The sequence below is a fragment of the Amblyomma maculatum genome, chromosome 6 (assembly GCF_055883805.1).
Source record: "Amblyomma maculatum isolate TAMU_Amacu chromosome 6, ASM5588380v1, whole genome shotgun sequence".
NCBI classification, from domain to species: domain Eukaryota; kingdom Metazoa; phylum Arthropoda; class Arachnida; order Ixodida; family Ixodidae; genus Amblyomma; species Amblyomma maculatum.
This window is the reverse complement of record NC_139349.1, coordinates 85,003,828-85,016,046: the sequence shown is the minus strand read 5'-3', so window position 1 is coordinate 85,016,046 and position 12,219 is coordinate 85,003,828. Positions and strand designations below refer to the sequence as shown.

The following is a 12,219-nucleotide window of genomic DNA, read 5'->3' as shown; positions in this document are numbered from 1 at the left end:
TGAGGCAATGACGGAGGCCGTTCGTTCGTAGTCTGTGTTCACTATATCGTTTGACAGGAGTAGCCTACTTCGTGCGCTGCATGAACAGGCTGCCCAGGCTTGCAGATTTCTGCATGTCTGCGCAGCGCAGTAGTAAACGTAACACCCAACGCGTTACCTTCTAACTAAAAACTTGGCTAATATGTTTGCATGACCGGATCTGTGCACTGAAAGAACACACTGTGAAACACGGGCCAGGGAGTAAAGCAAGAAACAGTGCATGTGAGCAAGCCGACGGCGCTGTCACTTATTTCACAGCAATTAACAAGTGAATTTCGCATAACATGAACGCACTCTCCAAGGTAATGCATTGCTTCGAAGCTACAGCTGTCGTAACGCAGTTATAATTATATTGTAGCTATGTACAGTGCAACGGCAGCACTTAAAAGCAACATGCATGCTGGCTGCTCCACACTTCCGCGCCGCGCGTAGCAGACGACGCGCCCGGCAAGGAGCAAGAGTTGACTGCAGCACCGCTAGTTCTCGCGACCGCCACTTGGGACACACTCCTCCGCTGGGCGGTATGGGGAGCTGTGAAACTGAGTTTGTTCTAATAACGTCGGCGGTGATCACGTTCCCCTAATACTTTTGTCTACAAGGCAGACGTTAGTGTGCCGTAACAGCCTTAGGTGTGGAAACAGAAATGAACCTACACTGCATAAAAACTGCCTAATGACAGTTTGCCAGATGAGATTTATATTAGCTTTCGGTTCATCGCTTTTGTCTGGGTCCACTTGTCAATGCAGTCACTGCTCATGGTCTCCAGCAGTGACCTACATAAAAACAGGCACATGCACTAATTAAACATTGTTGGTAAATTTTGCCTGCACCCTTTCTAATGCCACCTTAGACATTCAAACTTCCCACTCTGTCGTAAAAAAATTGGATGCATTAATTCCAGTGTTCTGTGTCCCATTAAATTCATATCCCATTCTTTTCTCAGCCATGACTATACCATAAGGCATGGCTTATTCCATGTGTTTGTCAGCTATCTTCTCTCTCTTATTTACTTTAATCACAACGGGTTTTAAGAACTGAAAAGCTACTCTCAGAAAATCAATTTGCTTAGGTGTTTTTTGTTAAATTCACATAGCTATTATTTGGAATCAATACTTGACTAATAAATCCCTCAAATGGGATTCTACAGTACACAAACATTGCCCAATAGCAAATTCCTAAAATAGACACATCTTTCTGAGCACAATGTAGTCCTGAAAAGATGCTCGAAAACAACACTTAACCAGATTTAGCCAGACTACAGTATCAATGCATATGACATAAGTAATATTATGGATAGCAGGAGTGGTATAGCATGTAATTGATCAAAACAACCGACTATCACACAATGATTATTCTAAGGATGTATCTACATTTGCGGCATAATCTCAAACCTACCCTTTTAATTTGTAAGTTCTTAAGCCTTTTTGCACCCATCCCACTCTTACAGCTGCAACAGACAGAATTATCGAAATTCTATTGGCGCATGTGTATGAACATAATAACAATAACAAAACTAAACATTTTAGTCCGAGCCAGGGTGTGCCATACAAAGAACAAACAACTTAATAATGGAGTTGAGAATTATTAACCGGCAAATGCTTTAAAAACTTTTCTATCTGTGCAATGACCACGACAAACCAGTACACAAACAAAAGACAATCAAAACAAAAAAAGCAAAGATAAAAATACAAGCATGGTTAAATTCTCCTCGAAAACTGATGCCTCTTACTCCATCAGGTGAAACACTGGTTTAATTGCCAACAAAAAGGTAATAACAGAAGAAAAATAACCAGCATGAATTGGCTGAAAAGCAGAATTGGTGCCCAATATTTCACGGGTTCTGTGTTAACCCAACCCTTGCTTGTTGGCTTGAAACCAGCTCATTTCTTTCATCAAGAGGAAGCGACGGAAGCAATCAATATGCAGCTGAATCACATAAAATACCAGCTGGCACTTATTATTCACACCGAGGTCTTAACTTGGAATGTCTAACCAGCTAAAATTAATGCCTGCCAAAACAAAAACAGCTCTTTCATGTTTTTCTTTTGTTCTAGATCGATACCTGGATGCATGAATAACCATCTTTCTCACAGTTCACTAAACAAAATGAAATTTAAGGTTTAGCTACTTATAATTTCATTATCCAAGATAATATTTTGAAGGCTTAATTCATGCACATGGAGACCCGCTCTTTTCACCTGCAAAGAGCCTTGCATAAAATGACGGCACGCCATTTTCATCCTGCTGTTACCCTTATCCTTTCATTAAATTTTCAGACATTTCTGATTTTTTTGGTAGCAGCAGTAGGTACCATAATACAATGATAATATCACACCTTTCGAAGCTTGCCTGTAGAAAATGCTGGACTAGATGCTGGTCTTATTTTTCTCCAACGTTCCACATGAACCATTATCATCATGTTGTTGACCACCGGGTCACCAAAATCGATTTCCTGAAAAATAGCGTAGCACTCCGCCTTTAATTTGTTTCCATCTATTGTTGTGCTGACGCCACTCTAGCTATGTACCAACCAGCTCACGTACAACCCAAACAAAATCATTGGCTCGGTTTTTAGGACTTAATGTCCCAAAGCAACAACGGCTAAAAAGGATGCCATAGTTGAGGAGTTTAGAAATTTTGACCATTTATGGTTATTTAGCACGCACTAACATGATAGTACATGCGCACCTTGTGCTTTGCCTCATCGAAAAATGGGCAATGTGGCAGGGATCAAACCCATGTCTTCAGAATTTGCAGTAGGGAGCCCGAACCACCAAGCCACCATGGTACGGCAGAGAAAGTCACTGACCCTATGCATTATTGAACAGTTTGTGTATGGCTGCCCACACAACATCTACAAAGATGCTGTCACTGGGCCTTCTTCGGTTTGTCTCAAGTGACGTTTTGAAGCAATTAAGCTAAAAATGAGAGTTTTATCAAGTGCTTACACTCAGGAACAGTAAAATTGACTGACGTGAGAGTTATGCTCAGTTCAGACAACAAGTGACTACAGAAAACAAATTCAAAGATTCTCTCATTTATTCTCGTCCACACTTTGCCCCCATTTCTCATGCTGACAGATTCAAGACTGTTACTAAGTTCTCATCCAGCCTAACTACAACAACCACTAGTAGTACCAACAGTTCACTTTGACACATCAGTCATTGGTGAACAAGTAATTGTCACACACTGCCAAACCCGATGTTTCTAAGTAGCGTTTTACTCTCCTATGCAAGCTATAGTGAATACCTACTTACAGCAGGGGGAGATTTCAACATTACGTTTTGAAAAATACAGATCCTACCGAAGATATTTTACTCCTTTTAAAGTGTAATGGTTTTCAGAATGTCATTAACACCCCAACATGCATAATGTCTTTAACACCGTCATCATTAGACCTCTCCATTACGTTTTCATGTGGCGACAATTTCAAACCAGGTCTCATAAGTGTGATGCCAGTGATCACATACCCAATTTTCGAATAATGAAATGACACCCCTGATTAAAAAACGCCATGAAACAAGTTAGGTGCCATGAACCAGCACCGCAAACCTCAGAACACTTCTGACAGACGATTATTCATACCGCCTGGAACGAAATTTTTAAAACTGCAGAATCCAATCCATCGTAGAAGAAGTTTTTAGTATTCAAGCAATATTATTTTGAATGTTTCCCACTAAGAACACACAGTAGGTCCAAGAGGCCGCGCAAGCCCCGTATCGCTTGCAACTGCCTGCCCAACTGCCTGCTGTCTGCTGCCATATGCATCTGAGATGGCGTACAACAACATGCGGAAGGCACACAGTATTAATCATCCCAGTGTCAAGCAGTACGCAGCAATTAATGAAAACTGAAAATCGGCAACAACTAATGGCTTTTGTGCAAAGTGCTAGCTTCAGCCTGGTTAGTACGCCTAAGCAGCTCCACTTCCATGTCGACGTTGTGTCAAAACCTTAGTAGCTACAGTGAGGTGTCATTTTATGTGGAGCCCAATGTACTGCTTGTGTGGTGACTTGCACAATGTGTAAGCATGCACTGTGACAGCTTCACTGCTGGAATTTTAAAGGTTGTTGAGAATTGAAGACGGGATTCTTGACCTATGGCCAGTTTCCGTGAACGCCTACATTGCTATTTGCGTCATTATGTCTCTAAAGTGGCTTGTCTACAAAAAATGTCTCAGCCAGGAGCTGCATTTGAAAACTCACAAAACTGCTCAACAGTGTCGACTCTGAATAAATAAATGTGCAAAACAGACTTCATAATGAAATGACCACTACTTTGTCATAGACCTGTATCTTTAGGCTGCAATAAGGCAAGTCCACTTACTGCGAACATTGAATATGATGAATACAATCTGCGTGGTCACCAGGTTTATTATAAGTGTGCTCAACTGTACTCTGATAATCAAACCAGCTGTTCCAATAAGCAATAGCATTTCTAAATAGTTAATGAGCTATGAAAATGTTGCTCTTTATCTTTTTGCATATGTGCGTATGTCTCCTGAAAATAAAGAAAATTTATGTGCAGCAAATGAGTGCCAAAATCTTGACAATAGTCATGATATGAGCCAGCACATGGGAGCATCCAAAGACGGCAACCCTACTTCTTACCATTCTGTTAGGCAGCAAGTTGAAATCCTTTACAAGCACTTGCTTCACCAAATCTGGCTCAGCGACCATTAAACATGGCTTAGCTGCTTCAAAAAACCTAATCAAAAGAATAATGAAATTAATATGAGTAATCAAGTTGTGTAATTATAAGTACAAGAATACTTGCAAGTATGCTGTCTAGAGACCAATGTTGTCTAAATGGGGGCGTTAAGGCCCACTAACATATTACTGTGACAAAGCAACTGCCACTAGACTGACAATAAATGTTAGTCATGTACATATCTACATGCCAAACATGATGTGATGAGACTAAATGAAAAAGACAGAAGGTATGAGAACCCAAATGAACAGCTCTAGAAGACGGAATGAAGCAAGACTCATGAGTGCGTTGCAAATCTTTTAAAAAAGAAAGGATTAAGATTAAAACTGTAGCAAAAATTTAACAGTCAGCTTTAACCTATTTAGTGATAAGTGGCATCAACTGAACTGTTTTCTTGCCACCTGACATTAAAGCTCAGTTCCATTTCTGTCTTCCTTTTTCATTTGTGAACATAGAATCTGTAATCCATGACTGTTGATTGAATATGTGCAGATATCTAGAAAAGCAGGCTTTTCCAACAATAGAGTAAATATACTAACGTGCACACAAGCGCAGTCAAAAATCTCATTACAAGAGACACGGTTATGAGAGACGCTCAATTTCAATTAAGAGACATTTGAAAGTGGTTTAACTGATTTTTCTATGTTCACCATATTAACAACAAGCATCACATACAAGAGACATGGTTTCAAGAAACATCAAGAGAGGTCCTTAGAGTAAATTCTTCATTATATTTAGAAGAGACATAACTCAGATACGCTCACGTAACGCGGCCGACGACTTACCGATTTGCATATGCTAGATTTTTCATTTCCTTGGTTCGATTCTGTTCCATATTCCACAGCTGACTAGCACACATCGCATGGTTGCGATCATCATTTAACTGCACCCAAATCTCTATCATTCTGCTTTTTTCATAGCAGTCCTGCTCCCACACTGACTGTTGAGTTGAATTTACATTGGGTTCGATTTCCATCTCAGCTTCTAGGAACCCCTAAGTGTCTCTAACACCAAAGTTTTACTTTATAAAAAACTACCTCTGCAACAGTTAGGCTCATGAAATATCTGTGGAAGAAATATAAGTTCATCGTAGCCCACTGAAGAGATCTACAAGTGTGCCATCAGGGTAAGATAGTGCCTGAAATAACCGAGTTAGTCTAGCCAAAGAATGCCCATCAGCCATTAGTTGGACCTTCAACAGTTTTTACGGTGACACTTCTGTTGAACCCTGCGAAATGAAACTTGAGGAGGCATAAAAGTTTTCAGACATCATAGCGCAAGGATGCGATACAACATAACACAGCAAAAATGAAATGTAAATGAAATGTTAAAACAAATAAGCAAAAGACACATTTCATTTGTGTTCTGTTTTGTACTTCTGCAAACTGAATATGCTACCTTTGAAGTTGTACAACCTTTCCATAATAACTTCATCATAACAACTGATGAGGAGGCCACAATCCAAGTATATGCCTTATTGGTGGCCATTAATTTTGCCACCTACGCAAAAGAACATTCAAAAAGCACTTCTTAAACTTGATGACATGGGAGGAGAACGGCCTTATGTAGCAGACAATGTAGCACAGCTAGGTGACACTCTGTTCGATCACCGACAGTGTCAGGGAACGTGGCTTACGTGAGTAGACGAGGAGTGTTGGTTGTCTGCTACTGCGCACAGTTCATTTATCGTGCAGATCGTGAGGACTGCCTTCAACTGAAACGTTTGCATCATTTGTATGGCAGTATTCAAGAGGCAACGTAGCCTGCGTGGCAGCATGTCGGACAACACAAGAAGCTGTCGCGATCGCAAAAAACATCTAGCGAATAATAAGCTTTTGAGAGGTATGTGCATGCTTACAATGCGCATTTATAAGAGCATTTTAAATAAAGATTGACATCAAAAAGACATCAAATACTTTGCCTCACTTTTTTCTTCAAAACACTCGCTAACAGTTAACTAACCATCACTCACATTTATTGGTGCTCTCAGAACCTGAAAATTATTTTGGTAAGTTTTCATTGCATGCCTTTCATGGGTCACTCTCCCAATAAGAACCCTTCTATGTTTCCCGGCATTTTAAAAATATTAGCCTCCAATGAGATTTCATACTTTCACAGTCTGTTCTACAGTGTTCATGATTGCTCTGCACTGAGTGACGACATCATGGATGAAATGGGAAATGAAAAAACTGCTTTTAAGACTACTTGTTTTATGTATGACTATGGACGCCAAGCCTACATTTCCCCCCCAGTGAGGGCAAGGTGGCGTTAGCAACCCCACCACACATTGCTTATGTCACAGATTGGTGATAGTCTATATGTGACTTCCTGTCAGTCTTTCCTTGCCACTATTACATCAAGTTAGCAAATGCAAGCAGGTGAAAGCCACGATGTATGGGACAGTGGCCCGAGTGGCAAAGTCTAACTCATTTCTCCACTTGTAGCTACAGCAAGCCCATAAACGACCAAATAGATGGCACTAAGATATTATAGTTCTGTTTGAAATGACTGACATGAGTATGCAAAAAATTTCAAAAAAAAAAAAAACAATTTCGGGTGCTTCAAAGTAATTATACCTATCATCCCCATTGCTTGATGTTCACGTCCAAAACAAATAAAAATAAGCAACACTGCCACATTTGAAACAGGCTGCAAAGATGTAGATAATGGATGTTCATGTCTCAACGGCAGCTCTGTACAAAGAGACCAATGGCAAACATGAACCATGCATGCCACAACATGTTCCCAAATCAACATAGTGAGGTTAAGCACCTGTTGCCGAGTTCACCATTGGTGCTGATTGGCAGCAGAACAATTTTCAAGCCGAAAGCTTTACAACTCTATGTTTCACGGTTGCGTCCTGAGGTACAGAAAAATGGAGCGCGAGAGCCAGAGGGTATATGATAAGAAAAGGAAACAGCGGCACTGGGGAGGTGGAGTAATATATCAGTGGAGGTGCAAGAGGGCACCACAGCTGAAAGAAAATGCCAACGATGGTGACAATAGAAGATTTCGGAAACTGTGGCAGCACGCTCACAGCGCGCTCGCCTGCCTTGTATATGTCGCCGTGTTAGCTCAGAGCTTCATTCCACACAGCTTTGGGTCACGACGCACCCAGCCCTAGACTCAGGTGAGGAAGACCAAGAAAGTAGGCTATGGAGCAAGACACTAGAGCAGCTCGAAATGCCACTCATCACAATCAGTGTTGGGAGCAAGAGACTATGGATGAAGATGTGGCAGCAGACCAGCAGAAAGTACAACAAAATGTTCAGCAGCAGATCAACAGAACGTCCAGCTAGACTTTTGGCTTCACGTTCTCAAAAACTTCTAAGCATCATCTGTAATTTATCCCACCAAGAATGTGCCACTCCAAATTACTTTCTCCCGATATTAAATGTGTTGCATTTAGCACCTAACATTAAAATAAACTTAGCCTGCACACCTTTATTCAGATCAGGATAAGCCTAAATATCTTAAACAACAGATTACTTGGCAAATGTATGTGCGTTCTTAAAGAGCCCAAGAAAAGCTATTTACTAAAATTATGAAACGAGCACAATCAATAGGTATCCCATCAATCATATCTGCAGCCCAAAAATTCTTAGGCTAGCTTTATTAGCACCAAACATATGGGCGATTGAAAGTGATATATGAGCCTCCTCTCTCTCCTGAACTCAAACCCACGCCAGAGTGCAAGAAAAAAAAAGAAGAAAACAAGCTGCGACAGCGCCACCCTCCCTCCATGCCCTGTCCTGCCCGCTAAGGTGAAAGGTGCAAATAAAAGACAATACAGGAACCAGTGCCACTCAAAAGAAGTGCATTTGAATTATGATGATTTTTGTTTTGTGTTCATCAAGCCAGAGGTGCTAGCTACTTGAAAAGTATTGACCACTATGCTTCAGTTTCCATCACCAAAGAGCCAGAACAAGGCAACAGTCTTGGTTGGCGTGTGACGTAGACCTTAATGCTTATAATATACCACTTTGTTCGACAACTCTACAGTTGTAACTTGTTTATAAGCACTGAATGGAGAAAAATAGAAATATTTTAATTAAAGCAGTTTCATCCCATTCCGCTTGTCCAATACAGTGCGCTGCTTTTTTTTTTTATAAACCTAGAAGCAGGCATAGGCAAATTAACTATAAGTTTAAAATTTAGTAACGGTCTCTAAAGGTATTTAAGCAGTTTAGAGATTTACTACACACAGTACGCAGGTCATTTTGTCAACGAAGCTCCAAGATATGGCACTGCCTTTTTGGTATAACAAAAGGCAATTACTGCTCACCCAAACAGCCGCCCATATTTTTGGTACCTCTCTTGGTCAGGCAGGTCGACTGGCTGCACGGCAAAAGAAGCAAGCATACATTATTGCCACCTAAACGGTTCCAATATAAGGTAAATTGCACTAAGCCGCAGCATAAATCAAGCAAAAAAAAAAACTTGTTTTACCACTTTTTCTCATTACAGCAGGCACACTTTCATCGAAATGCTATTTTATTATTAATAAATGCTTTTGCTTATGCTTCTTATCCTGCTTTGCAGAAGCAAAGCTGATGTTCTGTGTACGCACTAAGGGGTTTAGTTTTTTCATATAACCCATTCCCACTACAGAAAATCTTTAGACTAGCAATACAAGATAAATAAAACGAATGCAGTAGAACCCCTTTAGAGTAAAGTCACTGGGACCAGCAAAAATATTTACTATATCGGGATCTTTACTATATCAGTTGTTAGTGATGACATCGTCCTGAAGAAGCTGTCTGGTAATTAAAAGGCTATTTACTGAACATGTCCGGTTGCTTATGAAAAAAAAAAAACTCTGAAATACCTTCCATCTCTCTCTTATAACCTCCTTGTGTCAATTTTTCAGCTACAAAATTTTTTGTTTACATCTTGTGAAAGTATGTCTTAAGCATGAGGACAATGTCGAGCGAATACAACCAACTTTGATTTTAGGTGAAAACCAAAGCCTTCCACCCTTTCTTTTTTTTAAAAGGCAATAGATGACAAATGCGCGTGGTGATCGACTGTTGCAAGACCACACACGCTGCGCTCCACTTGCCTCGTGCTTCGTGCTGCACAGTGCTGCAAATGTTCGCCCACTTTTTCCCCTTCTCTATTTTTCTCTACCCTTTTACTCTCCTTTACTATCTGAATGGACCATGCCGCCTTCTTTCCATGTTTCTAGACAGCCTCACTTTATTTGATTTTCCTATGAGCTGCATGCTTTCCGTCACGGTTTCAAGGCGAACGTAAAGTTGGCTTCTGAATGTTGCTAAGTCTAATGGCAAAGCCATTAGAACAAACGCTTATTTTTGTTTTCATTAAAAAAAAAAATTCTTTGCTTCGTGATTCTAGGTAGGGCGCGGGTGGCGATATCATTGCGTGGAAAGTCGTCGCCGTGGCCAGACACACTTTAATATAACAGATTTTTACCAAAAGTGTGTTTACTATAAAGGGGAAAATGTGTATAGTCGTCTATGGAAGATGACCTGAGACTTTGGTTTCACTTTACTATATCAGATACTATAGCGGGGTTCTACTGTAACTAACTTAAACATGAAGAAATCTGCATGGCATTTTAATTATTAGGGCCTCCCTAGGGCTTTTCATGGCAAGCCCTAAAACAAGAAATATCTCTCACAGTAATTTATAACACAGATAAATAATGTTCGCTTCCTTGATTCACACTCGAACACCCTCTTTGTTTCTAAATTAAAGGCTTTCAAACTATGGGGGGCAGCTCAGGGCACTTCAAAATCTCAACACACCTTGTCAGTCCAGAGCACACATGACTAAATTATACCTTAATTTGGCATCCAAGATACATAGCATCCAATCGCCACATGCACAGATAACCGAATGACAGAACTCTCTCTGTTAAAGGCAGCCTGAAGAAAAATTGAAGTTGACCTGCTTTGATAGGTTACTGCAATCTAACACAAAAGAGACCACTCTCACAGAAAACTGGTCTTTCTGGAAGCTAGGAAAGAAAGAAAAACAAAAAGACAGGTGCTGCTAGCATGTGTCGATATCTGAAGTTAAATGCATACAGTGGCACAGGTATTTCACAATGGATTCCAGAAGACGTCACCCTCCACATCGAGAATCATCACAACCCGTCCTTTTCAGAAAAGATGTCACTAAGTTTAAGAAAGGACATAATGAAGAAGCATGCTTATGTGCAACTAACAACATGAACTCTTTCTATCTATCCTATTAATTCACGGTGAAAGTAGAAATGTCAATAAGATTCCAATAGTGGACATAATTGTAAGATTGGCACTGCAAATGCTGAAACTACACACTAATTAAAAAAAAAGGTTCAGTCTGATTTGCGGGTTTTAACGGCCCGAAGGAACTCGGGCTGTAGTGGAGGGCTTTGAAGTAACTTCGGCCACCTGGGGAACATGCACTGACATCACATAGCACACTGGCGTCTTGCTTTCTACCTCCACTAAAAGCAGCCGCCGCGGCCGGGATTTCATCCCAAATAATTTGGTTCAGCAGTCAAATGCCGTAACCACCAAGCTACCATGGCAGGACCTAAAACAAGCATCTATAGTCACCAGATCGTTCGTAAAAAAAATCCAGTTTCAGCTGCTTCGAAACTTTTCAGAGAAAACCTAAATGTTTGTCCTTAGCTCTCATGGCTGTCTTCTGAAATGAAGTTGGCCGATTCATAGGAAATAGGATGCATGATCTGTCACACTTTACTGCTTTTTTTCCACAAAATATGTAATGATAAAGCTAATAACGGGCTGCCAAACACTGCTCGCTTGACTAACATGTGCACATACTATAAACACACCCGCCAGGGTGGCACAGTAGTTACAACGCTTGACTACTGTTCCCAAGGACGCGGGATCGAATCCCAGCTTCGGCAGTCGCTTTTCAATGAAGGCGATGTCAGTGCATGCTAAAGAACCTCAGGTGGTCGAAATTTCCGGAGTCCTCCACTACGGCGTCTCTCATGGCCTGAGTCGCTTTGGGACATTAAACGTACAAACCAACCAACCAACCAACCAACCAACATACTATAAACACACCTTTTCAGTCAGCCTAAGGTTGCTTCTCAACCACAAAGCAAAGATCAAACTTAAAACATTGCCACAGCATAGTATTTTACAATTCGTGTACACAAGTTCTAAGTACCTTTATCAAAAGCTGGTACAAGGGACGAAAGATGAGGGATAACGATTCATAAGCAATGCCTTGTTTTTTCCAAGTGTTTTTGTGCTTAGTGAGAAATCTGCAAAAGAAAAGATGGCAAAAATACAATCAGCATGATGGTACTTGGATATTTTTGGAGATACTGTTCTTGTACAATCTCACTTTACATTCCTCAGCCCGCCCAGAACAAAAATGTTACAATCATACCAACTGCTATTTAGGCTCACAAAACGGCTAGCACACAAGCTGGGGCAGCTGCTACTACTGCTGAAACAGAAATATATGTTCACATTACCC

General features: G+C 40.6%; 1 protein-coding gene across 3 annotated transcripts in view; it reads right to left on the bottom strand.

The window, feature by feature from the left end:
- The window catches only part of LOC146186181 (cytochrome P450 3A24-like), a 44,809-nt gene that overhangs the window by 27,558 nt on the left and 5,032 nt on the right, over nt 1–12,219 (bottom strand). For 2 of the 3 annotated variants that reach the window (XM_084607076.1, XM_084607078.1), the window contains exons 2-5: nt 11,905–12,001; nt 9,035–9,087; nt 4,650–4,746; nt 2,375–2,491 (exon numbers count right to left, since the gene is read on the bottom strand). In XM_084607076.1, the coding sequence (XP_084463202.1) occupies nt 2,375–2,491; nt 4,650–4,746; nt 9,035–9,087; nt 11,905–12,001 (364 nt within the window). The remainder of the gene's footprint in view (nt 1–2,374; nt 2,492–4,649; nt 4,747–9,034; nt 9,088–11,904; nt 12,002–12,219) is intronic. The other variant, XM_084607077.1, reaches the window with a different exon arrangement.